Source organism: Pezoporus occidentalis, unplaced genomic scaffold (genome assembly GCF_034315485.1).
Source record: "Pezoporus occidentalis ecotype Australia unplaced genomic scaffold, CSIRO_AGI_Poc_V1 ctg312, whole genome shotgun sequence".
Lineage (NCBI taxonomy): Eukaryota > Metazoa > Chordata > Aves > Psittaciformes > Psittacidae > Pezoporus > Pezoporus occidentalis.
Window position 1 is genome coordinate 41,141 of NW_026915073.1, and position 24,399 is coordinate 65,539.

The 24,399-nt window shown below is 58.7% G+C and overlaps 3 protein-coding genes across 8 annotated transcripts; all 3 read left to right on the forward strand.

The window, feature by feature from the left end:
- The first annotated feature begins 570 nt into the window (after positions 1–570).
- On the forward strand, positions 571–8,557 carry ACBD4 (acyl-CoA binding domain containing 4). 2 transcript variants are annotated; one of them, XM_062628223.1, is made up of 10 exons: positions 571–792; positions 898–1,018; positions 1,105–1,189; positions 1,267–1,387; positions 3,875–3,967; positions 4,713–4,819; positions 5,614–5,764; positions 7,117–7,286; positions 7,658–7,702; positions 7,983–8,557. In XM_062628223.1, exons 1-10 carry the CDS (start codon positions 723–725, stop codon positions 8,091–8,093), a joined length of 1,074 nt encoding a protein of 357 aa, XP_062484207.1. In that variant the 5' UTR covers positions 571–722; the 3' UTR covers positions 8,094–8,557. The 2 variants fall into 2 exon arrangements, with proteins under 2 accessions (XP_062484207.1, XP_062484209.1); XM_062628225.1 differs by lacking the exon at positions 3,875–3,967 and having other exon boundaries at positions 572–792.
- Positions 8,558–9,846: 1,289 nt separating this feature from the next.
- On the forward strand, positions 9,847–11,192 carry HEXIM1 (HEXIM P-TEFb complex subunit 1). Its single transcript, XM_062628226.1, has one exon. It carries the CDS (start codon positions 10,103–10,105, stop codon positions 10,991–10,993), a length of 891 nt encoding a protein of 296 aa, XP_062484210.1. The 5' UTR covers positions 9,847–10,102; the 3' UTR covers positions 10,994–11,192.
- Positions 11,193–20,718: 9,526 nt separating this feature from the next.
- On the forward strand, positions 20,719–24,399 carry LOC134168494 (myosin light chain kinase, smooth muscle-like). Of its 5 annotated transcripts, XM_062628229.1 has the most exons (10): positions 20,719–20,740; positions 21,132–21,293; positions 21,654–21,744; positions 21,851–22,054; positions 22,258–22,475; positions 22,860–22,983; positions 23,062–23,214; positions 23,373–23,493; positions 23,573–23,663; positions 24,018–24,399. In XM_062628229.1, the coding sequence occupies exons 2-10, from the start codon at positions 21,278–21,280 to the stop codon at positions 24,302–24,304; spliced, it is 1,305 nt and encodes a 434-aa protein (XP_062484213.1). In that variant the 5' UTR covers positions 20,719–20,740; positions 21,132–21,277; the 3' UTR covers positions 24,305–24,399. The 5 variants fall into 5 exon arrangements, with proteins under 5 accessions (XP_062484213.1, XP_062484211.1, XP_062484215.1 ...); XM_062628227.1 differs by having other exon boundaries at positions 20,719–21,293; XM_062628231.1 differs by having other exon boundaries at positions 20,719–21,293; positions 23,573–23,678; positions 24,036–24,161.

The following is a 24,399-nucleotide window of genomic DNA, read 5'->3' on the forward strand; positions in this document are numbered from 1 at the left end:
GCGCACTGTACCAGTTTCACTGTCCCTGTGCACTGCGCAGTGCACTGTTTACTATCCCGGTATAATGCAGCAGTATCCCTGTGCACTGTCTCATTGCACTCTCCTGGAGCACTGCACCGGTGCACTGTCCATGTGCATTGCACCACTGTCCTGGTGCTGTCCTGGTGTGCTGTCCTGGTGCCCTCGCTGTCCCCATGCACTCACTATCCTCGTGCACTGTCTTAGTACACTCACTGTCCCGATGCACTGTCCCAGTCCTGGTGTACCCACTGTCCCGGTATACTGTTCCTTTGCCCAGGGTCACTATTCCGATGGACTGACCTGGTGCCCTACTCTGGTGCACTCACTTTCCCGGTGTAGTCGCCGTCCCAGCGCATTCACTATCCCGGTGCACCCACTGCTCCGGTCCCAGTGCACTTCCCGCTGCGCTGCAGCTCCTGACGAAGCCCGCCAGGGAGCGTCGCGGCGGACCATGGCCCTCTCTCCCCGGTCAGCGGCACGCTCGCCATCCAGCCAGCAGGGGGAGCGCGCGCATCACTGGAGCCTGTGCGCCGGGAGGGAAGGGGCAGGAAAGGGGCAGAGCGGCCCGTTTCGGAAGCGGCGCGTTGATTGGTAGCAATGCGGAGGGGCCGATGGAAGGCAGGGGCTGATTGGCTCCCGCGCTTTCCCCTCACGGAGAAGGGCCAAGCACCGTGGCCTGTACCGCTGCCGGTGCCGGCGCTATGGAGGACGCTGGCTGCCGGGCGCAGTTCCTCGCCGCCGTTCAGGTTATCCAGGGCCTCCCCCGGCGCGGTGAGTAGGGGCCGGTAACGGGGCTGGGACAGGGGAGCTGCGGCTGCAGCAGCCCCAACCCCTGGAGCCCACTCCCGGCTCTGCTGAGGCCGTGTCGCGTCGCAGGCTCGTACCGACCCTCCTACGAGGAGATGCTGCGTTTCTACAGCTACTACAAGCAGGCGACGGCGGGGCGCTGCGAGGGCCCCAGGCCCGGCTTCTGGGACCCCATCGGCCGGTACAAGTGGTAAGGCCTCCGGCGCTAGGGCTTGTCCCGGTTCGGACCCGGTTCTGCCCGCTCCTCCCTGTCTCACGGCTGCTGTTGCCCCGCAGGGATGCCTGGAACAGCCTGGGGAGAATGTCCAAGGAGGAGGCGATGGAGGCTTACGTGGCTGAGATGAAGAAGGTGGCCCAGAAGGTAACAGGGAGGGGGTATGGTGGCTGGGGTTGGGTGCTCAGGGGTGCCCCTCCCAAGCTGTGTCTGTCTCTCCCCAGGTTATTGATACGGTGCCCATGGATGAGACAACAGAGGAGATGTTCAGGTACTTCGAGCCGCTCTATGAGGTGATCCATGACATGCCCCGGCCCCCCGAGGCCTTCTTCAAGAGGAAAGGGGGTGAGTGGGAGCCACTGTGCCCCGCTTGACCCCAGCACATCCCTCACCTCTGTGCCATACTCTTCTCTCGTGGCACATTGCTCCTGCTGTTCACTGCTTCTGCATCGGTATGGCCATCATCTCTGGGCTGTGCTCATCCTGCTCCTTGAGGAGGACACAGGATGGAAGCGCCACGTCCCACTGACTCCCCTGCTGTGGCACAACTATTCCTGAGATGCTTATTTGGTCACCACCAAGCAAGTGGCTTTTCAAGTGACACGGTCTCTTCAGTCTGGGCTTTCTCTCCACAAAACTTTGAGGCGACAACTTAAGATCTGGCTTCCAGATGCCCCTTAGCATTGTACAGTCCCTGTACGCAGCAGTGCAGGGGATCAGCTCCCACGGAGCGTTGCAGAAGGGAGGCTGTGCTTTCTCTTGGCAGTGGCCCACCTCCCGGCAGGGTGGGCTGTGTACAGAGTCTGGTCATCTGATGTAAACACTTAAATAGGCCAGCCGATTTTAGCAGCAGAGGGGATGTGGAGAAACTGGGGTTGAGAAACAGGATTGCTGGGGCTGCCTTGTCCTACAGAAGAGTCCTTCCCAGCTCTTTCCGTGCCTGTGCCTGCTGCCTCATGCTGGGAGGTGTCTGGGGACCTGTCCAACCCTTGGAGCAGGGCAGTCCTCAGTGTATCTGACTTGTGAGAAGCACCCAAGGGAGCGAAGGGCTGGATGTAGTGGTTCAGAATGGTGTTGGCTACCACGGAGTGAACCTGCTGGTCACATGCCTCGAGGTTTGGCTGTGCCCATCTGCAGTAGATGAGCTCAGCAGCAGATGAGCTTTCAGGGTATATTTGCAGTTGGTGTGTAAACTGTCAGTGCTTTGCTAATGTTGGAAGAGTGCTGACAACTACACTCGCTCCTTGTCTCTCCCCAGGCATCTCTCGTGTGTCTGACAGCTACTGCCACCCTCTGCATCGAACAGGGATGCTATAAGGCTTGTCCTCAGGGTAGCTGCTCCTTCCTGTGGTATCCAGGTGCTTTTGTTCTCTGTTTTGATGCTGAATCCTTTTAAAAGGCAAACAGTCTTATTTTTTTTCCCTGGAATCTAAAACCTGGGTCTGAGTTCCTGGTCATTACCCACTTGGCAGTGTCATCCTCTCCCAGTGTCACTTATAAATAACACTATTGCTTAAACCTAAAGCTGGTAGCGTCTGGAGTCAATGAGCCGGAGGAGCCTGTAATGGTGGTTTAAACCACTGAACTTCTTAAGCTGTTGAGTGATTGGTGTTAAAGGTTGTCAGACTCACCTTATGACTTTGTACGATTGCAGCTTTTGTTACCTATAATCTAGAGGAGAAAGGGGATTTTAGATGCTGCAGCAGGTGAGAGCAGAGCAGGGGCCCTCAGCAGCTGCAGAACTTTTGAGAGAGGTGCTGTGTGGTGGGAATCTGAGCAGGTTTGGTTTTGTTTAGTTACAAAGTCAACAAGCCATGAAGTGGCACTTGGAAGCCAAATCATGAGTGGTTCAGGGTCCTAATGGCTCTCCAGTCAGTGGAGCGTTCACCAGTGTCTTGTTATACATAGGCCAGGATTCAAGCAGCTGGGAATCAGTGATGAGGCCTATCACACATGGGCCTAGTGCTGTTCTGTCAGCCCTGTGGGCACGGGGCTGGTGCTGGAGCCAGGCTTGTCCTGGCAGTGGTGTGAGGTGATGGGACCACGCCTGTGGATCCCAATGCATACTAAGGAGGAATCTGGGAACAGCGACAGTTCCTGAGCCGAGCAGCACTGGTGCTAAGTCCTGTGCTGAGTGGGAGCTGCCCATGTTCCCTGAGGGGCTCCTTGCCTGGGCTGGGATCTTAGGGGAGTCCCACGGGCACAGGCCTGATGTGATGGGAATGGCAGGTTAAGAATAGTGGAGATGTGCAGGCAGAGCAGCATTGCCACATACCTGCCTGGCCCGGAGCAGGGAGCAAAGTCCCGGGTGCTGGAAATGGGGCTGGGCTTAAGGTGGGAAGAGGAGGGCTGGATCCCAGGCAGGGAGCTGCCCTAGGCACAAGCTGGAGTACTGCTGCCTGCTGGAAGCCCTTGATGGTGGCGTGTGCTGCTGGGCAAGGCTCTCCCAGCCAAAGCTTCTTGTGTTAAACTCTTTTACCATGTGTGTGCTGTGTACCCTGCTAGGAGACAAGGACAGTGGCTGTCACCTACTGATGTTCACCCAGCTGTTGGTCAGGTCCCTCTGCCTGCTGCTGTGGGGACTCAGGGGACCACAGCGGGGTGAAATGTGGTAGACCTTGCTGACTGTTGGAGCTCACTTTGATTCCTGGGTTGCTGGCAAACAGAGCCAGTCTCTGTCTCTGCCAGCTGCTGCATGTCTCCAGAGGCTCCTGGCCTGGAGGGTGTCCCCACATCTGTGTGTCCTCCAGCCATGCTGGCAGGGTCACAGAGAGCCTGTGCTCAAGGGTCACCCAGAAGGCTTTAACTCCCCTCTGTCCTTCCCCTCTGCAGAGCCCAGCCAGGATGACCCAGCAAGCAGCCTGACCCCAGAGCACCACAAAGATGCCTTGCCCAGGGAGCAGCAGAACGGGCAGCATGGGCCAGGTTGGTCTCCCTGTGGCAAGCACCCACCAGAGACCCGTGGAGGAATCACTGGCTTCCCCCTGCCCACAGGGGTCTTGGCTTCAGACTCCTCTGGTCCCACCCCACCGGTGTTTCAGGCACTGCCCAAGTCACAGGGAGCTGGAGGTGTTCATGGGTTCTGCTCTTGGTGCTGTTCGTGTTGCCGGGGTAACCCTGGGCATGTTGGTTTGACTCTGTATTGCTCTTACCTGTGTAGAGGGACCTGATTCTGCTAAGCTCCAGTGAGAAGGCAAGGGTGTTTCCCCATGGACTGGGAAAATGTTGCCCTGGAAGGTCCAGGTTCCCAGAGGGGATGTGGGAATGGTACCTGCTCCCTGCCAGAGCAGCCAGGGCCCTGGATCCCGCTGGATGGGCTCACCCCTGTGCCAGGGTTTTGGCAGCCCTCTCCCAAGGCAGAGGGAGCCCACCCTAAAGTGACACTGTTGGGATGTGCGTGCCACAAGCAGGGCTCTGTGACGCCGTGGGCAGGAGGAGGGAGAATTGGGTCCTTAGAGTCATGGCCACGATCCGGGTGGTAGTAACAGAGCCAGTTCCTTCCTCCTCTGTGCCCCAGTGTCGTTCTCCTGCCTCACCTTGTGCATGCAGATGCTGCCCTCTTGCCCACTTGTGGACCTATTGCCTTGTGGCTGCACTGAGCTTCAGCTGCCCTTTGGACACAGCTGAACCACCGCTGTGCCCTCAGCTGAGCCATGTGCTTCCCTTCCAGGAGGGGCACTGGCTCCTGCCACCGCAGCACTGGAGGGCACCCAGGTGACCAGTGACTCTGAAGGGGATGTGTACTGTGATACCGTGGAGCAGATGGAGCCTGAGCAGGTAATGGAGAGCTGGGAAGTGCTGGAGTCCAGCACAACCTCTGCTCCCTGCCCTGCCTGTACTCCACAGGCAGATCTCTGTTGTCTGCTCCCCCACCTCTGCCTACTGCCATGGCACTGCCGTGCCGCTGCTTGGCACCTCCATCCTGCAAGCCTTGTGAGACTCCCAAAACTGATGGGGCCACATGACTGCTCCCTCTGTGCTTTGTGTCCCTCTCGAAACCTCATCTCTATCACTGAGGGGAGGTTGAGGAGCTGTCAGTGTGCCCCAGCACCACACACAGCAACCCCTGTTCCTGCAGTGAGGCTCCAGTGAGGCACTGGTGGACTGCTAGCGCTAACTGAGGCCGGTAACCACAAGCGGGGCTGGTGTGGGCACCTTGCACCTTACTTTCACCCCTGCCGCTTGCTCTCTGCTCCCTGCTACCAGGCAGCTTGGCCAACACCAGCAGCATTCAGCACTCGAGGTGCTGTGAAGAGGCTAAGTGGATTCAGTGGGCAGGAGGGAGAGAGACACACAGCTGCCTGGCTTCTCCCTGGGGCCCTTGTGCCACCTCAAGCCCAGGTGCCTCACTTTGCTGCTCTAGAGCTCTCTCACCTCCCAAACCAGGCACTGACTGGTGTTGCCAGTGAGATTTGGCTTCACTCACACCCCACACACACACCCTCCACCACCAGAACTGCTGCTATGGGGCATGGGGGGAGGTACCACCTCTGCCCTGGCATCAGTTTCGGTGCCACGTAGCCCCCAGAGAGAGGAACGGGAGGCTCAGGGCTCTTCTCTCCCCTGTGCAGGCTGGGCAGCCTCTGGTGCTCTGCGGGAACGGCGGCCAGGCCAGGCCTGAGCCCCTGACCCCCCCTGCCGCTGGGCAAGGGGAGCAGGGTGAAGGCAGAAGACTAGAGGGGAACAGCAGCACTGGGCTTGCAGCTCTTGGCTCCAAGAGAGGTGGGTGCAGCCCTTGGCTCCTTCACTGCTCCCTCCCCATCTCCTGGCCAGCAGGGTCAGACTTCAGGAGCTGTTTGGGGTGGAGCAGAGAAATGAAGCCCCAACAGGGCACAGACCTTGGCTCCAGCACCCAGGGGTGGGTTGTTCAGTAGCTGCAAGAAGTCCTGAGCATCCTATCTCTTCATCTATTGGTCTCCAAGCAGTTCATTGTTATCACTGTAGGTCACATCCCCTGTGCTGCTGTTTTGGAGGATGCTCTGCCGGCTCCTCCCCAGCAGCATTCAGGTTGCACAGAGCCCTGCCTGCCTGTGCCCAGCTCCTGCCTGTGGTCCTTGGTGGGCACCCACCAACTTCTTTGCGATGGGACTGGGTGATGTTGGGCTGTGTTCCTGGAAGCACTGGTCCTGGGGATACCCTGCTCCTTTGGTACCACTCACCAAATGCCACCCGCTGCTGCTGCTTATGTCTGGGGACAACCAGGCCCCACGCTCTTCTGCTGTGGAGAGGGGACAAGGAGCCTTCTGCCAAGCTCTGCAGCTCTCCCCAGACACACCCTGGAGTCTTTCTGCTCCAGGATGTCATTGCCACCCTTACCCAGGGGACAGCAGAGGTGGTGTTGAAACCTCACCTGCGCACAGCCCACCCCTCTCACCATTATCTCGTCCCCATTAATGTTTGTGCAGACCCTCCTGAGCTGCTTGACCATGGGAGTTCACTTGTACCAAGACTGACAGAGCCAGGCTGGGCTGTCCCTGGGGTAATGGTGTTTGTGTGGGGCTGGCACAAGCCCCTGCTGGTTTCCTGTTCATAGCATGGGTTATCGAGTGTTTGCCAGAGTGCAGCCAGGCTGGTTTGGCGGCCTGGCAGGGAGGCAGCAATGCAGCATTTGGCATCCTGCCTTCACTGGGTGAAGTGTGGCCCACATGCACCACTGGGCTGGAGGTCACCTCCTGCCACCACCACCACGCCAAAGGGGACATGATGGCCTGGGGACAGGCCTGGGGCTGACTGGTGGATGGGGATGTGGGCAGCAGGGCTGGGCTGGGAGCTCCCTGCTCTGTCTGCCTGGCAGCGTGCAGGCAGCCTGACATGATCCTGGCAGTGTCCAAGACCAGGCTGGACAGGGCCTTGGTCAGCATGGTCTAGTGTGAGGTGTCCCTGCCCATGGCAGGGGCTTGGAACTGGATGATCTTAAGGTCCCTTCAACCCGAACCAATCTGTAATTCTATGATCTGTTGCTCATGTTGGGTGATGGCACACAGCATGTGTCGGGGGATCCTAGGGGTGCTCAGCCTGCACACACTGTCCCTGCCCCACCGCTGCTGAGCAGTGCCCATCTCTGTACCCCACAGGTCTCTGGCTGGCCGGGGGGAAGCAGGACACTGAGAGCACCCCTGAGCTCAGCCCGAGGCTGGTGGTGGAGCTGGATGCCTGTGTGGCCAGCACGGTGCAAGCCCTGCAGGATGACATGCGGCAAGTGTTGGAGCGCCTAAGCGAGCTGGAGACACTCACCTCCTCTCAGGTGCGTGCCGTGACACGTGGGGAGATGCTGCACACCAACACTGGGTGGTGGGGCCAGAATGGGTGCCTGTCCCTAAACAGGCAGCCCCAGGTGCCCCAAGAGTGGAGAGGCCTCGGGCTTCAGTGACACAACCTGGTGGGGCAGAGACTGGTGCTACTCTGATCTGCCCCAAGGTACAGGCAGGGACCACTGCCCCCATCATTTCCATTGCCCTTGGGGTCCCAGCCCGGCTGCACCATCAGGTCCCTTGTAGCAGCCTGGAGTGGGCTGGCTTTGGCCTGTTCCCCCCTCTCATGGGAATGTTGGGGCTGGAAGGGGGTTCCCGGCCTCACCTGCCCCCCCCCCCCCCCAAACCATCACTTGTCTTGCAGGGGGATGCAGCTGGGACCGAGCCTAGCCAGCTGCTTGCTTTGCAGGTGAGTTGGAGGTAGGGCATGCGATGGTGGGGACAGGTCAGGGAAGGGTCCATCAGCTGGGGAGCAGGTGACATCCCAGGGGAGATGTCCCCAGTGCCTGGGCACTGGGGCCAATTGTGTTGGTGCCAGATGTGCACAGGGTAATGGATGTGACAAGGAGGGCCAGGCAGTGCCGGGGGCCTGCTACCACCTGCCTTTTGGCAGAGGGCTGGGGGATATTTGGTGACACCAGTGATACCTTTGCCTCCCTCTCCACCCTGCCTCTCTGTCCCCTCACCAGGCACCATCCCCATGGTCCCTGACCGTTTCCCCACACACCCTACTCTTCCTCGTCACCTGGCCCTTCGTCACCCAGTGGCTGCTGTACCGCTGGCAGGGCAGGAAGAGGTGACCATTGTATCCCCACTGCCATCACTGGCCCCGAGTGGGGCGCAGGAGAGCCCTGCCGGGGTGCCAGCACCCTCCCTCCTCATCCTGCTTTGCTGAGCCAGGGAGGCACCACGCAATCGATGAGGGCGTCGCCTGGCACAGCCCAGGGTCTCCTGAAGGCCGGGACCCTGGCCCCGAGGGACAGCAGCCACTGTGCTCCACCAATTGCAACTGTCACGCTCAGGGCCTCACCAGCACCGCTGGCACCGGCATCCACAGGGACTGGGGTGTGGGATCATCACGTGCCTCAGGTGGCATCCCCCAGGATCTCCTTGCTGCACAGAGACGGTCCAGCTGCCTACCAGACCTTAGCCCCGACCCTGGGTGGGCATCAGGGGATGGCCCCTTACCCCGTCCCCAGAGACTGGTTCCATGAAGTGTTTGGACATCTGAACCTGCCTCAATTAAAGCTGCTTGTTCAGTCCAGCCCCGGTGCCTGCTGTCCTGCTGCGGGGAGACGTGGCTGCCACCGGGCCCTGGGCAGGGGCACAGAGCAGCTGCCTGGTCCCTCACTGCCTTGCCCCTCACTGCCTGGCAGCCTCTCCTCCAGGACCGACGTCTCCGGTACCGACACCAGCCCCTTTCCTGGACCCTGCACCTCGGGGACTCCCCCTCTCCTGGCCCCGGGTGGGCAGACGGCAGCTTCTGCCCGCGGGGTATGGGGGCTGCTGGGGACCTGTGGCACACCCTTCGTGCCGGCAGTGCCACCGGTGGTGCTCGTTCGCTGCTGTCCGCGAGCCTTGTGCCACTGCCGGGGGGTCCCAGCCGATGTGGCGGGACGGACAGAGACCCCCCCCTCCTTTGCACTGCCCCCCACTCCTTGGCCACGGACCCCCGTGTACTGCCCACTGCGGCCGCAGGTCCCTATCTCGGGTGACCCTCTTTTACCCCAGTGTCCCCCCAGCCCTAGGTCCCCTTCCCCAGCCACGGATTCCCAGCACCCCACCCTGTCTTGTGGGGCCCCAGGGGCCGTGTTGGGTGCACATCGTCACCGGGGGGGGGGGTGGCAGAACCAGGACCCGACTCCCCTGCCGGGTCCCGCCGCTCCCCCCCCCCCGCCGCAGATCGGTCGCAGATCCGGGAGCGCAGGTCTGCACAACCCCGAAACAAAAAAGGGACGCGGTGCCTTTAAGGAGGGACTTCTTTCCTTGCTATTTGTTTACATCTACCACCGCGCGGAAACGGGATCCCTCCGCTTCCCCCTCCCCACCGCACCCCTGCGACCTCCCCCAGCCGCAGGACCCCCGCCCTCCGTCACTGCTGTTATAGCGCGTGGGGGTCGTAGCACAGCCCCGCGCCCCCTCCGCGGAGCGGGGACTCCTTTCGGGCCGCCGCACGGGCTCGCAGCAGGGTAGGGGGGCGGTGCCCTCGGCGAGGTCCTGAAGGTCGCAGGAGCGCCCCTCCGCGCGTGGTACGGCCCGGCCCCGCCCTCCCCCTGTCCGCATTGGCGGAGCCGCTCGCGAGAGACGTCCAGCGAGGCCAATCGCGCCCCCCCTCCTGCAGCTGCCATACGGGTGTGTCCCCGCCGTTGTGCCCGCCCTCCTCCCCCACTGATTGGCTCCGAGTGGCACCGCCCCCGTGGCGGGGACCCTTAGTGGGTGAGGCGGGCTCACGGCGGGGGCAGGGCTCCGGCGTGCGGCGGAGGCGGGACAAGCAATGCGCCTGCGTGGGGCGCGTGCGGCTATTTAAGGCGGGCCGCGGGCGGGGGGCCCAGTCGGGAGCTGGCGGCGGTTGTGGCGGGCGGCAGCGGCGGAGCGGTGTTTGGGGGTTGGGGGGGGGCGGCTGCGGCGCGTGCCATGCGCGCGGGAGGGCGGGCCCAGCGGCGTTAACTCCTGAGTGACCGGTGACCGCCTCTGGCGGCGGCGATCCCTGGGGACTCTGCCCCGTGCCATGGCCCAGGCGGCCTGAGCCCACGGGGGAGGCAGCCCCATGCGGCTCGAGTAGCGCTCGCCCCCGAGGGAGCGGAGCGCGATGGCTAACACGGTGCCCGCCGAGCCGGTGCCCGCCGAGCGCGAGACGCAGCCCAGTTCCGAGCCCGAGTTGCGGCCGGAGCCACAACGCGGCGGCGCGGAGGATGGCGAGGCCGAGCGGCTGCCGCCCCCCGGGGCGGAGGAGGCGGCAGCGGGAGGCGCCGAGGGGCAGCCGCAGGCGGCGGGTGGCGCGGGGCGTCCCGGCCTCGGCCCGCGGTACCGGGCGGCGGTGGGCCGAGCTGAGGAGTGGCCGGTGAAGAAGAAACACCGTCGGCGGCCGTCGAAAAAGAAGCGTCGCTGGAAGCCGTACTCGAAGTTGAGCTGGGAGGAGAAGCAGCAGTTCGACGAACGGCAGAGCCTCCGCGCCTCCCGGCTGCGCGCTGAGATGTTCGCCAAGGGGCAGCCGGTGGCTCCCTACAACACGACGCAGTTCCTGATGGAGGACCACGACCAGGAGGAACCCGATCTGAAAACGGGGCTGTACCCGCGGCGTGCGGCCGCCAAGTCGGACGACACGAGCGAGGAGGATTTCCTGGAGGAGGCGGCGGACGAGGACGGGGGAAGCGACGGGATGGGGGGTGACGGCAGCGAGTTTCTGCAGAGGGACTTCTCGGAGACGTACGAGCGGTACCATGTGGAGAGCCTGCAGAACATGAGCAAGCAGGAGCTGGTGAAGGAATACCTGGAGCTGGAGAAATGCCTTTCCCGTATGGAAGAGGAGAACAACCGGCTAAGGATGGAGAGCAAAAAACACGGGGGGGAGGCGGCGGAGGCGGCGCGGGTGCGGCAGCTGGAGCTGGAGGTGGACAGATTGAGAACCGAGAACCTGCGGCTGCAGCGGGAGCGGGACGCGCCCCGCGCTGAAAAGGGCCCCTGCAAGCCGGGGGAGTGACCGGGCCCGGCTCCGAGCGCTGGGAGGGGGGAGGGGGTGTTGATGTGTTGGTGGTTTTGGGTTTATGATTATTTTTTTTGTGTGTGTGTCTAAACCAAAAAGTGGGGAAGAAAAAAAAAAACCTCTCCAGGAAAGCCGTAAATTGGCCCAAACTGACTAAAAATATAGGTCTAATAAATTTAATTACTTGTAACTGTAATGGGTTTGGTGTGATTTCTTGGTAATGTTTGGTGGCATTCTGGTAGGGAATACACTTGGAACCATTTCCATGCTGTTCTGTTGGGTGTTGGGTTAAAGGAAGCTGGAATGGCCTGTTACAGCTCTTTTTGTTGGTCACCCTTTGGTTCTGATCTTGTTTGAGGAGCTGAAGTAAGTAAAAGCACTTGGAGGAGGGAGAACAGCCCCCAACTCATGTGTGCCATGGACCTGTGTCCACCTCTGTGAGCTCAAGTGCATGTTCACCTCAAGGCTTGCTCAAAGTGAACTTCCCTTCCTCTCGGGGTGGTAAAAACTTGGGTCAGTGAGAGCTGGGCAAAAACTGACCCAAAATGTACTTTCAGCTCCAAGTGAAGGGGAAGCTTTGGAGCAGCCCAGTGAAAAGTTTTGGGAGTCAATGTGTGGCCTCTGGAATGGCTGATGAGGAGGGAGCGGGGAAGGCGAACGTGATGCTCAACCTCCCTTGTGGCTGTGCCTGAGAGGGGCAGGAGAGGAAAAAGATGGAGAAGCTCCAGGCAGTTGCATGGTCTGGAGAGGGTTTTGGGGGGATAAAACAGGCAAAGGTAAAGGTAAAGTAATGGCCTGAGCCTGCTCTGCTTTGGGCTGTGGTGTAAACCAAGGCCATTGGGATTGAAATGAGGAGTATGGATTACTGAAACTGGTACCTGGGGAGCAGGGGGGGTGCTTTACCCCCCTCTCCCCCCCCCCCCCCCCCCCAAGGCTACAGCAGGGGAAAAATGGGCTTTTATACAAAAATGGAGGAGTTAAGATACTGGGAGAAAAAGGTGTCACCAGAGCAGGGGGGTTGCAGCACCGCGGGTTAAAGCGGCTGCACCGAAGGACTTTGGTTTTATGGATCAGGCCAGATTTAACAACAGTGTGGCACAGCCCTGTGTGCTCTGGGGCATCCATGGGGAGAAAAACTACTGGAGGGCGACTTGCTCAGGAGCCAGTAGCGCCCATGATGCCTTCCCCTCTGCCATGACATCATCCAGCAGAGACTGGAGCAGCTGTCAGTACTGAGTCCGGCCCACAGTTAATGGGGATCTCAGCACCAAGGAAGAGCAGCACCAGACCAGAGTCCTCCTGCTCATCCCAGGTGCTTCTCTCCCGCAATTCCTTCCCCACTAAGGAGTGATTCCCACTGTGGATCTGCTGCCTGTGATTTGTTTCTGGGGCAGCAGAACTGCAGGCGCATGGCAGATGGCACCGGCGGTGGGTGCTATGTGTCACGGCATCAAATGCAGCTCTTGGCACCTGGCTAACTTGAAAAACTTAATGCAAGGAAATATTAGTGAAATCAAGCATGACAGTTGTTACACAGTGAGGCTGGACGAGCCTTGAGTAACCTGGGCGAGTGGAAGGTGTCCCAGCCTGCAGCAGGCGGTTGGAACTGAATGAGCTTTAAGCTCCCTTCTAACCCAAACCAGGCATGATGGTGTTGTCACACTGAGCACAGCCACAGGGTCCACCCTTCATGTAAATGTAACCCCAACCTGGTTACATTTAACTCCTAGGAATAAATCTTTATTGAACACATGGGACATAGAAGCTCTAGAAGTACCACAGTGATCAGCTCTCCCCCTGCTTTGACTCTACCAACTTATCCTGCTTTATTCCGTGCAGTTTAAATGAAACTGAGTCTTCATCCAAAGCAGGTTACCCAGACCCCCTACATCCAGAGGTGTTTCAGAACATGTTTCCTTGCAAAGGCACCTTCCAGCTTCTGTGTCCAAACCTCCTGGCAGACACCGATGGCATCCAGGGACCTTTGAAACCTCCGTGTGGATCAGTAATGGCCAAGGAGCTTGCCTGTGCTCCACCTTGCAGGCTGAGGGGTGAGCTCCTGCTCCAGAGCCTGCCCACGGGCCCCGGAGCTGGCTTGAGAGCTATGCTGGAGGATATGAGCTCCACTGGTTCAGAGGAACAAATCAAATCCTGGAGCTTGCCAGAGAGCAGGGTGCTGCTCTGCTGTGATGTGGGAGCATGGGCAGCAATTAGTCCCTCCTGACACGGAGGCAGCACTGCCTTGACTAGTCGAGGGCAAGTACCTCGCTGGAGGGCAAGCAGCTGTGCCTGCCAAGCCTTTGAAGCACATTCCTGCCACTGCTTTGGTCTTTCCTGGCTTGTTTGAGCCAAGTGGCCTTTACTCTGGCTCCTTTGGAGAGCTCAGGAGTGCCGCTGGCATGGCAGCACCCTCCAAACAGGCCCCTGGCAGCAGGAATCTGCCTGCTGGAGCTTGACTTGGGGGCTGAGTGGCAGGAAGAGGCTCACTGCTGAGGCAGCTTTGTGGTAATCAGCCTCAGAAACAAGGGGAATGGAGTGACCCTCTTGCCTAAAGGGCTTTCAAAGTTTCTCCCTTCCCAAGGGTTTCCTGGAGGAAAGGATAGCATTTCTGTCCTGGGATTATAGCACAAACTCAAAAGAAAAACCATCCCACCTGTGGTTATGGCCATTCCTCCATGGCCCAGGGGCAAAGTGATGCAAGGACACACCAGTTCATTGAAGATAATGCTTGCTGCAAGGAAATAAAAAAAGGAACCAGTTCAACTTAACAGCTTCATGCCACAATGCTGGTGTGAAGTGAAACCAGAATCCTGCCCCTCAATGCTGCTGTCCCTTCAGGTCTGAAAAGGTTTCAAGGAGCAAGTTACCAGCATGGCAATTAGTCCCCAGGTCCGTTAAACCTGTTTGATGAGCCAGGTTTTATAGAGCAGGAATATGGTGCTGCCAGTAACCCTGCTGTCCTGCCTGAGACTTCACAGGCACTAACTGCACTTCATTCCTTAGCTGTCTGTTCCAAGGATATATTCACATAGCTCTCAGGATGTCCTGGCAAGTCTCTTGTGCCACAAGAGAAGTAGGATTTTGTTAAAAAAGGAGGATCTGCAGCCCTGTATCTGCAGTGGAAGAGGTTTCACAGCACTTTCTGGTGAGGCCAGCACTGAAAACCTAGCGGCTGTCCGTCCATCTGAAACACACCAAACCCCAGTGTTAGGATCAGCCCCTCCAGCTCCCATCCTCCAAACCCCCCTCTAACAATGCAGGGCACACAGCCTGAACTGAGTGCAACCCCCATTGGTTTGGCAAAATCAACTTGAAATTAGATCTTCAGCTGTCGTGAGCCTGCGAAGGCACACACCACACTAACCCCCCTGCTTTGGAAACACAGCAGTTCATAGAGAGATGAAGTTTTAGGGTTCAAGACCCCATAAAGCGACATGGGAGTCAAAAATGATCCAAAGAGTCACAACAAAGCACCATCTTCAAATAAAACCAACCCACCAACTGCAGAGATGTAAAATCATCTGTTTTTTAACTCGAGTCCCCATTTGACAGCACAACCCACACTTCTGCCAGAAAGCCTCCAAAATCTCACTGCTTCGCATCTAAATCACATCCCCTTAATGCCAGGGGATGAGCCGACATCATCTGCTTTTTGCAGAGGGAAGGAGCCATGGCTGAGCCACTCGCTGAAGGAAACTCTCCTGATGCCACAACCACGGTCTCAACCTAGGCTATCCCCAAGGGAGCTGGGCCTGGAGGGGACGGGCAGCTCACGCACTACTCAGTACTGAGGGGTGGTTGTTTGGTCGGGATTTTGGGGAAGTCTGAAGAAAACAGCCCTTTTGTGACTTTGCACAGGGAAAACCCACCCAGTTGTTTCCACAGGCCCAAGGAGTGGCCTTTATAACCCCGAGCAAAGGTTCACTCCGGTTTATAATTAGCTCGCAAAGTTACCTTTTTGGCCCTGGCAACAGGCAACTGCTTTTGTTTAAATCTCTCCAAGCGCTGCAGCAGGAGCTGCTGCTTTGGTAACAGCAGCAAGGGGAAGCCATGTTAACTTTGATTCACTGGATCCCGACAGGGAGAGCTCCCTCCAGGAATCCCTCTGGGAATCTGGCTGTGCTTTGGCTAAAATGCGTGGCACAAAGGATTAAACTCGAGAGACTATCCCCCCCCCCCCCCCCCCCCCATGGCGTATTAGAGCTGTGTTGTGAGGTGGCACGGTGGAACGTGAGGCCTTCCTCCTTCCGGGAATCATAATTCCTAAGCCAAATCCCACTTCCAACATGAAACTGCGCTGTTTGCTCACACCGGGGGTCACTCAGAGTGCAGCCTCGTAAGGAACTCGGGTGCTGCTGTCCAGCAACACTCGGATACCGTTTTAACGACGGTTTTGCTAGAACATTCACGCTCAGTCCCCCGCCCCAGCGTTACTGGCGGGACTGGAGCCAAGGCACCGCTGCCGAGCGGCCCCACGACGTGAGAACCGCCGGAGCCCGGTGCACGGAAAGCCTGCCTGGGCCTTCCCCCGCACCACCGCGCACTCAGACTCCGGTCCAAGACCCCTTCCCCAGCTCCAGACGCGGCGTTCCTCGTAGGGGATGGGCTCTCCCCGTCCCCGGAGCCCTGACCAGGGGAGCGGCCTGTGGAGGGCGCGGCGCCACAGTCCACCTCAGGGCCAGCGGGGAGACCCGAGCACCCCTTCCAGTAAAGGGACGCCCGTCCGGGCTGCCCCGCGATCCCGGCTCAGCAGCGAGGAGGAGCCCCCCCCCCCGCCGGTCCCCTCCAGCTCCCTTGCCCCACCGCGCCGCGTCACCCACGCCCCGGCGGCGGCAGCAGCAAGGCCCGGAGCCTGCCTCCCCACACACAAAATGGCGGCCGCCGCTTCCCCACCGCCCGCTCGTCCGCCATAGCCTGCACCTCGGCGCTGCAACCAATCAGATGCCGCCGTGACGCGATTTAGCGACTTGGAGGAGCCAATGGAAATGAGCGTTGTAGAGGAAGAGGCGGGGCGCGCCGCCTCCGGCGGGATTATGGATTTTGTAGTCCAGTCCTGCAGAGCGGCGGCGCAGCCTGTGGCGGCGTAGACTCGCTCTCCCATGACAACCGGGACCCCACACGGGGAGGGACACAGCCGGGCACGGCGCGTTGCCATGGCGATGAGCGGGACCGGGTCTCCCGGTGGCCGCGAGGGGCCGATCCTGGGCCCCGCCCCGCGCTGTCGATCACCCCCGGGCCCAGAGACACGGTACAGGGGCGTCCGCCTCCTGCAGGCCCTTCCCGGGCTCCTCTGAGCCCTCGGTTGGGCGGTGAGGGCTCCCCGGAGCCGGGAGGAGACAGCGAAACGCGGTTCTGGTGCTGCCCGGCCTGCTGGTGGCACAGCGGGGAGAGGCCTGGCTGAGGCAGGAGGAATGGGGAGGTACCAGCAGGGTGCTCGGCTCGAAGCTGGGGGAATCCCAGCTCCAAAGGGGGCGTGTCCCGGCTTCAGAGTGGGGGTCCCGGTTTTCAGGGGGGGTGCCCAGCTCTAAACCCGGCCTTGTGCTTCAGCCATCTGGCGCTTAACTCTTTAATGCCTTTCTCCTCCTCCAGAACCGTTCCCGAATGGCAGTTGGCAGGCACGGCTCCCCCTAGGGAGTGTGGCCTCTGGCGCGGCCAGAGCTGAGCTATCTCGGGGGTGAAAACTTGGCGAGAAACCCCAGATTGTGTCCCTGCCCATTTCCAGCTCTTCTGCCGCCTCTTTACAGGTTGAGCCTTGGCTCCATTTTGGCTCTCCAGGAGAGGAGTGACCCAAGAGTGAAGCTGATTATCTTTTCCGGGTGTTGAACACGGATGTTTCCCAAAGCTTCCGTTCTTCCCTCTGGTGCTGGTAATGCTCCTTGCAGGCAGCCTCAATGGCTGCACCGTGGTGGTGCTCAGGCTGCAAGTACATAAAGGAATAATTTGTATTTGGGGGATCAGGACATGTAAAAGGCAAAAGTAAGCACTAAATTTTGCATAAAGGCTAAAAAAAATAAAGGCTTTCAGAGACTTTCTATATGAAGGCAGACGTCTTGGATTTTCCTTTCTTGGAGGGAAGTGTGGGGTAGAAAGGCCCCAGGCCGCGTCCCAGTGTGATTTGGGAAGAACAAGGCAGGGAATCAGACAAAGAGTTTTTTTCCTGGCCTTTAAACCCAAAAATCAAAACTCTTCCACCCCCCCACCCCCCTTTCCTTTAAGATGTTAATCGATGGAGGTTAATTATGCTGAATGTTTCCTGCTGTAGAGTTGGTTTTGGAAATGGTCTGGCTGATCCTGAATGGAAAAGGAGATGGGGAGATGTTAAATGGTCCAGATCTTGGGATGTGGTTGGGGAGGGAGGGGACAGATCCACATCTTGCCCCCTGCCCATCCCAGCATGACCCTGCTGTAGATACAGGGAACAGTGACAGGCTGATCCCTGAGCTGCTGATGCCAGAGGCTTTTGTGGTTTACAGCTCTGGACTGATTCCTTTCCTCATGGTTTTCGGTCTTTTCCAGCTGTGTTTTAGCCTCCTCCACACCCTGGGGTGTGCAGCTGAGCACAGCCAGCCAGGTTTAGGCACAGCCATCACCCTGTCTGCCATCCATGGGTCCTCCTGCCCTTCATGCTACCCAAAAACTTGGGTGCTCTGACCCTTTCCACACTTCTCAGAAGTATTTTGTGAGGACGCTGGATATTTGTACAACCCCAATCATGCAAAATTGGCCTCTGCAGGACAGCAGACCCAGCTGGCTTTGCCCCAAGCCTTTGGGCAGACTTTGCAGGGGGCTGAATTTAAACCAATGATGAGGGGGCTTTCTCCTTCCAGAGCAGTTCTGGGTCTGGATTTGCAGTGGAATGGAGGTTTATCACACCAACTCCCCTGTTGGGACCAGCCTGAGCTTGAGCAAAGCCTCCAGTAGCTGGGGCACAGGTGGAGCAAGGGGAGCTCAATGCTGTTGACTGAGCTCTGCAGAGAGCCCTCCCCACCCCAGCCCTGCTCCCAGCTAGGCCCCTCATGGCACTGGTGCTGCCTGCCCTGATTAAACACTGTTGTTGGGAGCCCTTGGGTGCCCTCACATCCCTGTGCTGTCCCCAGGGCACCCCAAAGCACAGCTTGGCACCCCTCTGTTGCCCCATGCTGTTTGCTTTGCTCTCCTCTCTTGAAGCCAAAGCTGATGTGGAACATCCCCCAGCACCAGCTTGGCTTTCCCACTCACTTCCCACAGTCTGACCATTCAATTCCCAGCACCCAACACCCAGATCTCCAGCTCCCAGCACTTAGCACCCCAGCACCCATCAATCACATCATCCAGCTTCCAGCACTCGGCACCTCAGCACCCCACACCATGCTCCCAGCACCCATCCCCTAGGACATCCTCACAGGTGATATGGCATAGGGACTGTGTCCTCTCCCTGGGTGATGGGGAGCAGGAGCTGTGAACCCCCAGGATCATCAACCCATCCCTCAGGCACACTGGGACCACAGACAGATCCCAGACTCAACCAGGTGACCGTGTCCCCACAAGCCACTCTGTCACACAGAGTCAAGGTCCACCAGCTGAACCCTGTGGTGGCACTGTTTATTGTAGGTCCTACAAAAAAGCAAAGATAGCTAAATCTGCCTAGTTCCCTGCACAAAGGGGACCTTGACTCAGCCCAAAGGCTAGGGGGGGCTACACAGGTGGCTGGAAGTGTTGGGGGGGGAGGGTCCAAGGGTGCACCCCATGGGGAAAATGAGCAGGTTTGGAATCGGGGGGTCACCTGGAAAACCCATCCCAGCTTTGCCAGGAGCTCCTCTGGGCAGATGGAGAAAACTTGATGACACAAGCCATGGATGCCTGGGTGAGAGTGCTAATGATTAATTAATGAATTTTATGAATTAATTGATTGTATAAAGGCACAAAAAGAGGATGTCCATGGTGAGTGGACATTCTGGAAGAGCCACCTTCTCAAACCATAAAGCAAAGTTGTGAGAAAGGGCCAGGGGTCAGTGGCTGTTAACTGTCAGTAATGAGATTCATTTTGAAGGCTGGAAAATATGGCAGGATGGATGGATGGATCTGCTTATCCATTCCTGGACCAGCCCATTTCTCCTTGATCCTTAAAATCCTTCGTCTTTTCCCGCTGGTGATGTTAACTCTGGGAAACTGCTCTTTTCCCCTCTCCTGGCCTGTTCCTACTCGGTTTTGCTGCCCATCCCCAGGATGAACATCAGGCCAACACTGACATCAAGTGGCTGCTGGGATCCCTCGCACACCTTGGCCGTATCCTGCCTCTCCCTGTGCGGGGGACAACCTAGCGTCACCCGCATGGCCTCATCCTGCCGTGGAGAGGGGTCCGGAGTAGGGTCAGGAGCCGTGGCCAGTTGTACTCGGCCGGGTCTCCATCACCTGTCATCACGCAAGCACGATGCAGGCAGCTGGACTCCATCACCACCCCACTGCTGTCCTCAGCTGGGCCATCACCATGTCCTACTCCTGTCCCCGCAGGCCCGGCCACGCAGTCGATATCCCAGCAGGGTGAAACCAAGAGTGCTGACAGCATCACCAAGCATGGAGCATCCACTGCATCCCTCACCCCCGGGTTGCTGGTGGGGACCCCCTGGACATGGCATCCCCATCCTTGTGGGTGGCAAGGTCATGGTGACGGGTGAGCGGTGAGGTCACAGTGGCCCTGCCACCGCTGGGGACACTTGTCCTTGACTCCCTGCAGCAGCTGTGGACTTTGTGCCGAGTGGCGGCGGTGCCACGTCTGCCGGGGCTGGCAGAGCCCCAGGTCACCATGAGATCTGGCTTCAGACAGCAGGTAACACCAGGGTGACATCCCCTCTGCTCAGGGTGATGCTGTGACATGGGGGTCCCCGGGGAGGATGGTGTGTTTGCCCCCCCCGGTGCTGCTGCCCCATCCACAAACCTAGGGTCAGCTCCAGGAGGAAATCATGGTGTTACTCCCATTTTAAAGCAGGGGAAGTGAGGCATGGTAGTACCAAATGGCTGTGCTGCCCTCCTTCCAGGGAATAAGGGCTGGAAAAAAACATTTTTCCTCCAAACTACTGGGCTCAGAGGCCCAGAAGAGTTTTGCAACACCCCATTCACCTTCATCCCCACACCCGAGCCTGGGGCTGAGCTCAGCCAGGGAAGCTCAAAGCCCAAGATGGGGTTTGGAGAGAAGGATGGCTCTGGTGGGATATTGGCTGCAGGTGGGGCTGGAAATGGGATAGCAGTTGAGGGTGCTCTGCAGGAACCCACCCATGGGTGGGAGAGAAGGTGGAGGTGAGGCTTTTGAGAGGCTGTGAGTCTGGATCCATGGCCTGAGGGCAGCACAGGGCTGAGCTCTCTGCTGCGTAATGAGGTATGTCAGGTCTCTGCAGCTTCCCTTTGGGGTTTCCCTGCCCAAGCCCCCATGCTGCAAACCTGTGACCCTCCATGCTGCCAAATGGGGTGTCAGGGGGTTTGGGACTGTGGTTCTGGGCATGGTTTGCGGGAGGACTCAGTGATACTGATGCTGGTTGTTTATCGCTCAAGTCCGGAAACTCACTGGGAAGGAAAGGGAGGGGAGAGCCGGGGCTGTTCCAGTACTGAAGCAGAACAGATATTCCCGGGTGTACCCAGAGAGAGCCCCAGTGTGTCCCCATATGCATAGGCCCAATGGTCCTTGACCTCCAACTTCACCCCTTCATTCCCCCTCCAGCTCTGTGGTGGCTCAGAAAGATCAGGGCTTGGCACAGGACTGGACAGTGACAGGTCAGTGCTATGGGGTTGGGGCTTGGGTGGTGCTACATTACACCCTTGGGTGTCATCATTCTGTCCTAACCTTAGCGTAGACAGAGTGGGGAGATGATGTGTATAAGCATACAGGTCCTTTGCCCTAGGAATGAGACTTCCTGTGGATTTCCTGGCTGATGCAAGACTAGGCATGCGAAAAACCTTGTCCTTGAGCTAAGGTGCTGCTGCAGAGGTTGTCCCTAAGAAGGGACTTTTCTTTAGCGTGTTTGGCCCCTTGCTGGGTCTCTTTGGGTCCCTCAGGACATCAGCTGTTATGGACGGAAAGTGTGTGTCTGTATCTGCCATCAGATGTGTGTAGGATGGGGAATGCAGGCAAGAGTGGATGGATGCTGGAGGTCTCCCATAGCAGGTAGAAGGTGTCCCCACAGCCGGAGCGGACACGTGTGCATCGCCTCAGCACCCCAACCCCAGCACAGGGCTGCCGGGAGCCTCAGGGCCACATCCAGCACCCGTCCTGACCGCACAAGCACCCAGGGAGGAGCTGGTGGTGCCACCATGTCCCAGGCAGAAGGTACGGCTAAGCCCTTGGTCTGTCGGGGGGGAGGCTTAGGCTTTGCATTGGGACCCCAGCGCTGGTGTGATGCTTCCAGTCAGCACCAGTCTCCATGCCATCCTGTTCATGGCCCCGTTTTTCTTGAATTTTTGATCCTAAAAGCACATTTTCCCCCCAAACCTGCTGCTCCAGGAGCTCTCAAGGTAGCAGCTCTTGTCCCCATCTATCTCCCCCCGGTCCCATCACCTCCCATAGGGAGGGTGGTAGAACCTGGATGGAGTTGAGGGTACAGAAAGAAGCACTGAGGAGGAGTGCAGGCAGGTGGTCCCCAAAGCATGAGAGATCCATACATGGACCACTCTGCTCCATCCCTCCCAGAAGGTGAGGAGACGTTTGAATACTGTGACGTGGTCATCAACAGCCAGGAGCAGGTTTCAGATGTGTACACACAGCTGGAGAAGCTGGGAGAGTAAGTGGAAGTCCAACATCCCCACCACTCGAGGATGGTCCATGGCTGTCCATGTGCAGCTCTGGCTGGGATGCAGATTGGGGGGGATGGCTCCTCCATGCCTCAGAGGAAAGTTTGGGATGGTGTTCCGCCTGCAGGAAAAAGCCACTGGAAAAATCCGGGCTGGGAAATATTTCCGGACACAGACAGCGAAGGAGAAGCAGGCGGCTCGGGATGAGGTGGAGCTCATGAACCTGCTGCATCACCCGCGCCTCGTGCAGTGCCTTGCTGCCTTCCAGGGCCCTGCCGAGCTGGTGATGGTGATGGAGTAGTGAGTGGGGGCACAGAGCTAAGTTTGGGGGTAGGGAGGACAGTGCTGGACTTTGCCAGGGAGAGCATGAAGGTGGGAAAAGGTCCCTGCACCATGGATGGATGGGAAACCTGCAGTCCCTGGAGATAAGGCTAGTGAGATCCTCTGCAGTGGGGCTTCTCCTTGGGTCTGGTGGCCCCCAGCAGGTCCTTGTGCTCCCCCAGTGTGGCAGGTGGAGAGCTCTTCGAGCGCATTGTGGACAACGACTTCGAGCACACAGAGCCCAGCAGCACCCAGTACCTGCGGCAGATCCTGGCAGGGCTGCAGTTCATGCATGGTCAGGCCGTCGTCCACCTCGACCTCAAACCTGAGAACATTGTGTGTGTCAGCCCCAGCAGCCACTGGCTCAAGATCATTGACTTTGGCTTGGCGTGGAAGCTGGGTGAGAAGAATGGGGGGTTTGGGGAACCAGGGCAGGGACTGTCACCATCACAAGACCTGATCTTGCTGGGCACATCAGCAAGGAGCTTGCCAGCCTCCTGCCTGCACCTCTGGGACAGGCAACGCTATGGCACTAGATCAGGGCCCTTCCTGGTGACCATAAGATGCTCTGGGGAAACCTACATGTTCCCAGCCCCGCTTCTGATATCAAGACCACCAAGACCCCTGTGCCTGTGGGTGCCCAGCACCTAGAGATGCTCTAGGAAAGCACCAAGACCTGCAATGGGCTCTGGAATGTGGCATCCACCCAGCATGTGTTGGTGTGTAGCTGGGCTGCCCTGAGGAGATCCCAGCCAGAAACCTGCCCCATGCATCTTCTCTGCAGCTCCAGACACCCCTGTGAAAGTGTCACATGGCACCCCTGAGTTCATGGCTCCAGAAGGGGTCGCCTTTGAGCCCGTGGGCTTCGCCACAGACATGTGGAGTGTTGGTGTCATTTGCTACATCCTGTGAGTGGCCTCTTGGGAACAGCAGGTTGGGATGGAGAGGGCTGGGCTGTCACTGACGTCCTTGTGCCACCTCTCCAGGCTGAGTGGGGTGTCCCCCTTCCAGGGGGACAATGACATGGAGACACTAAGCAACATCACAGCTGTGCAGTGGGACTTTGACAAGGAGACCTTCTTGGAGATCTCCCAGCTAGCCAAGGACTTCATCAGCCAACTGCTGCAGAAAGACCCCCGGTAGGACCCTGGGGGGACGCTGAGCTGGAGATGGTTGGGTTTTGGGGTGCCAAAGGGACAGGCAGGGGAAAGCATTGAATGTGGTTAATGGAAGGGATACTCCATGGGGCCATGCCAGCAGATGAAGGTCCCCTTGTGACTGTCCCGTGTGCCCCCAGGTGCTGGCTCTCCAGTGTGGGGGCCCTGCTGCACCCCTGGCTGCAGCAGCCCCAGCCTTACAGCATGAAGGCACTGCCCAAGGAGAGGATCAAGCAGTTCCTGACCCATCGGAAGTGGCAGGTACCTGGAGGGCTGGTGAGGATGTGGAGATGGGGATGGATCTGGTGCTGGGGCTCACTGCTCCTGCTCTTCTCTCCAGAAAACAGGCAAAGCCCTGCTGGCCCTCAACAGGCTGACCCTGCTGTCCCAGAGCCTGGAGAGGAAAGTCTTGGAGACTCAGGATGAGGAAGGTGATGGCCCTTGAAGTGTTATCCACAGTGCACCCCATCAACCCATTCTCTCTGCTTTGCCATCCCCAACTGGGCTGCTTCCCTTTCCTAGTGTCACTAAACACCCAGCCGTGTCCCTGCTATGGCATTTCTGCTCCAGGCTAGCTTCAGTCCCTCCATCCTCATCCCTGAGGGGCAATCTCTAATGCAGCCTTGGGATGGGCACATCCAACTTTGCAGGGCTGGGATCTGTGTGTGATCAGGTCTCTGGAATCCAGAGCTGATCCCCACGGGTGCCACATGTGTTCCTCTAGCAGAGGGTGGAGGCTGAACTCTGCCAACTCCTCACCATTCCCTCTCTCCATCTGCCCGCAGACCTGGGCTGCAGCCCAGAGGAGGACCAAACCTCTGGATCTCAGCTCCAACGAGGTTCCAGCATATCGGAGCTGCTGCCAGACAAAAAGGAGGAGGAAGACAGGAGCACTGCAGCCACAGGGGAGGCAGAGAGCAGTGTCAGTGTGGCCATGACAGACCTAGACCACCTAGAGCTGCTGCTGAGAGAAGAGAAGGGACCAATGGGGATGAAACCTTCTCCAGCAGCTCACAGTGACCTGGCCAGCCTGGGGTGGACCCAGAGCCCAGGGTTCCTCTCCCATGGGTGAGGTCTGGAGTCCCATGTTCAGCAAGGAGCTCGTGCTCCTGTCTGCATGGCCCCCTGGGCTCGAGCTGTCACAATAAAGCACTGAGAATCTCTGTA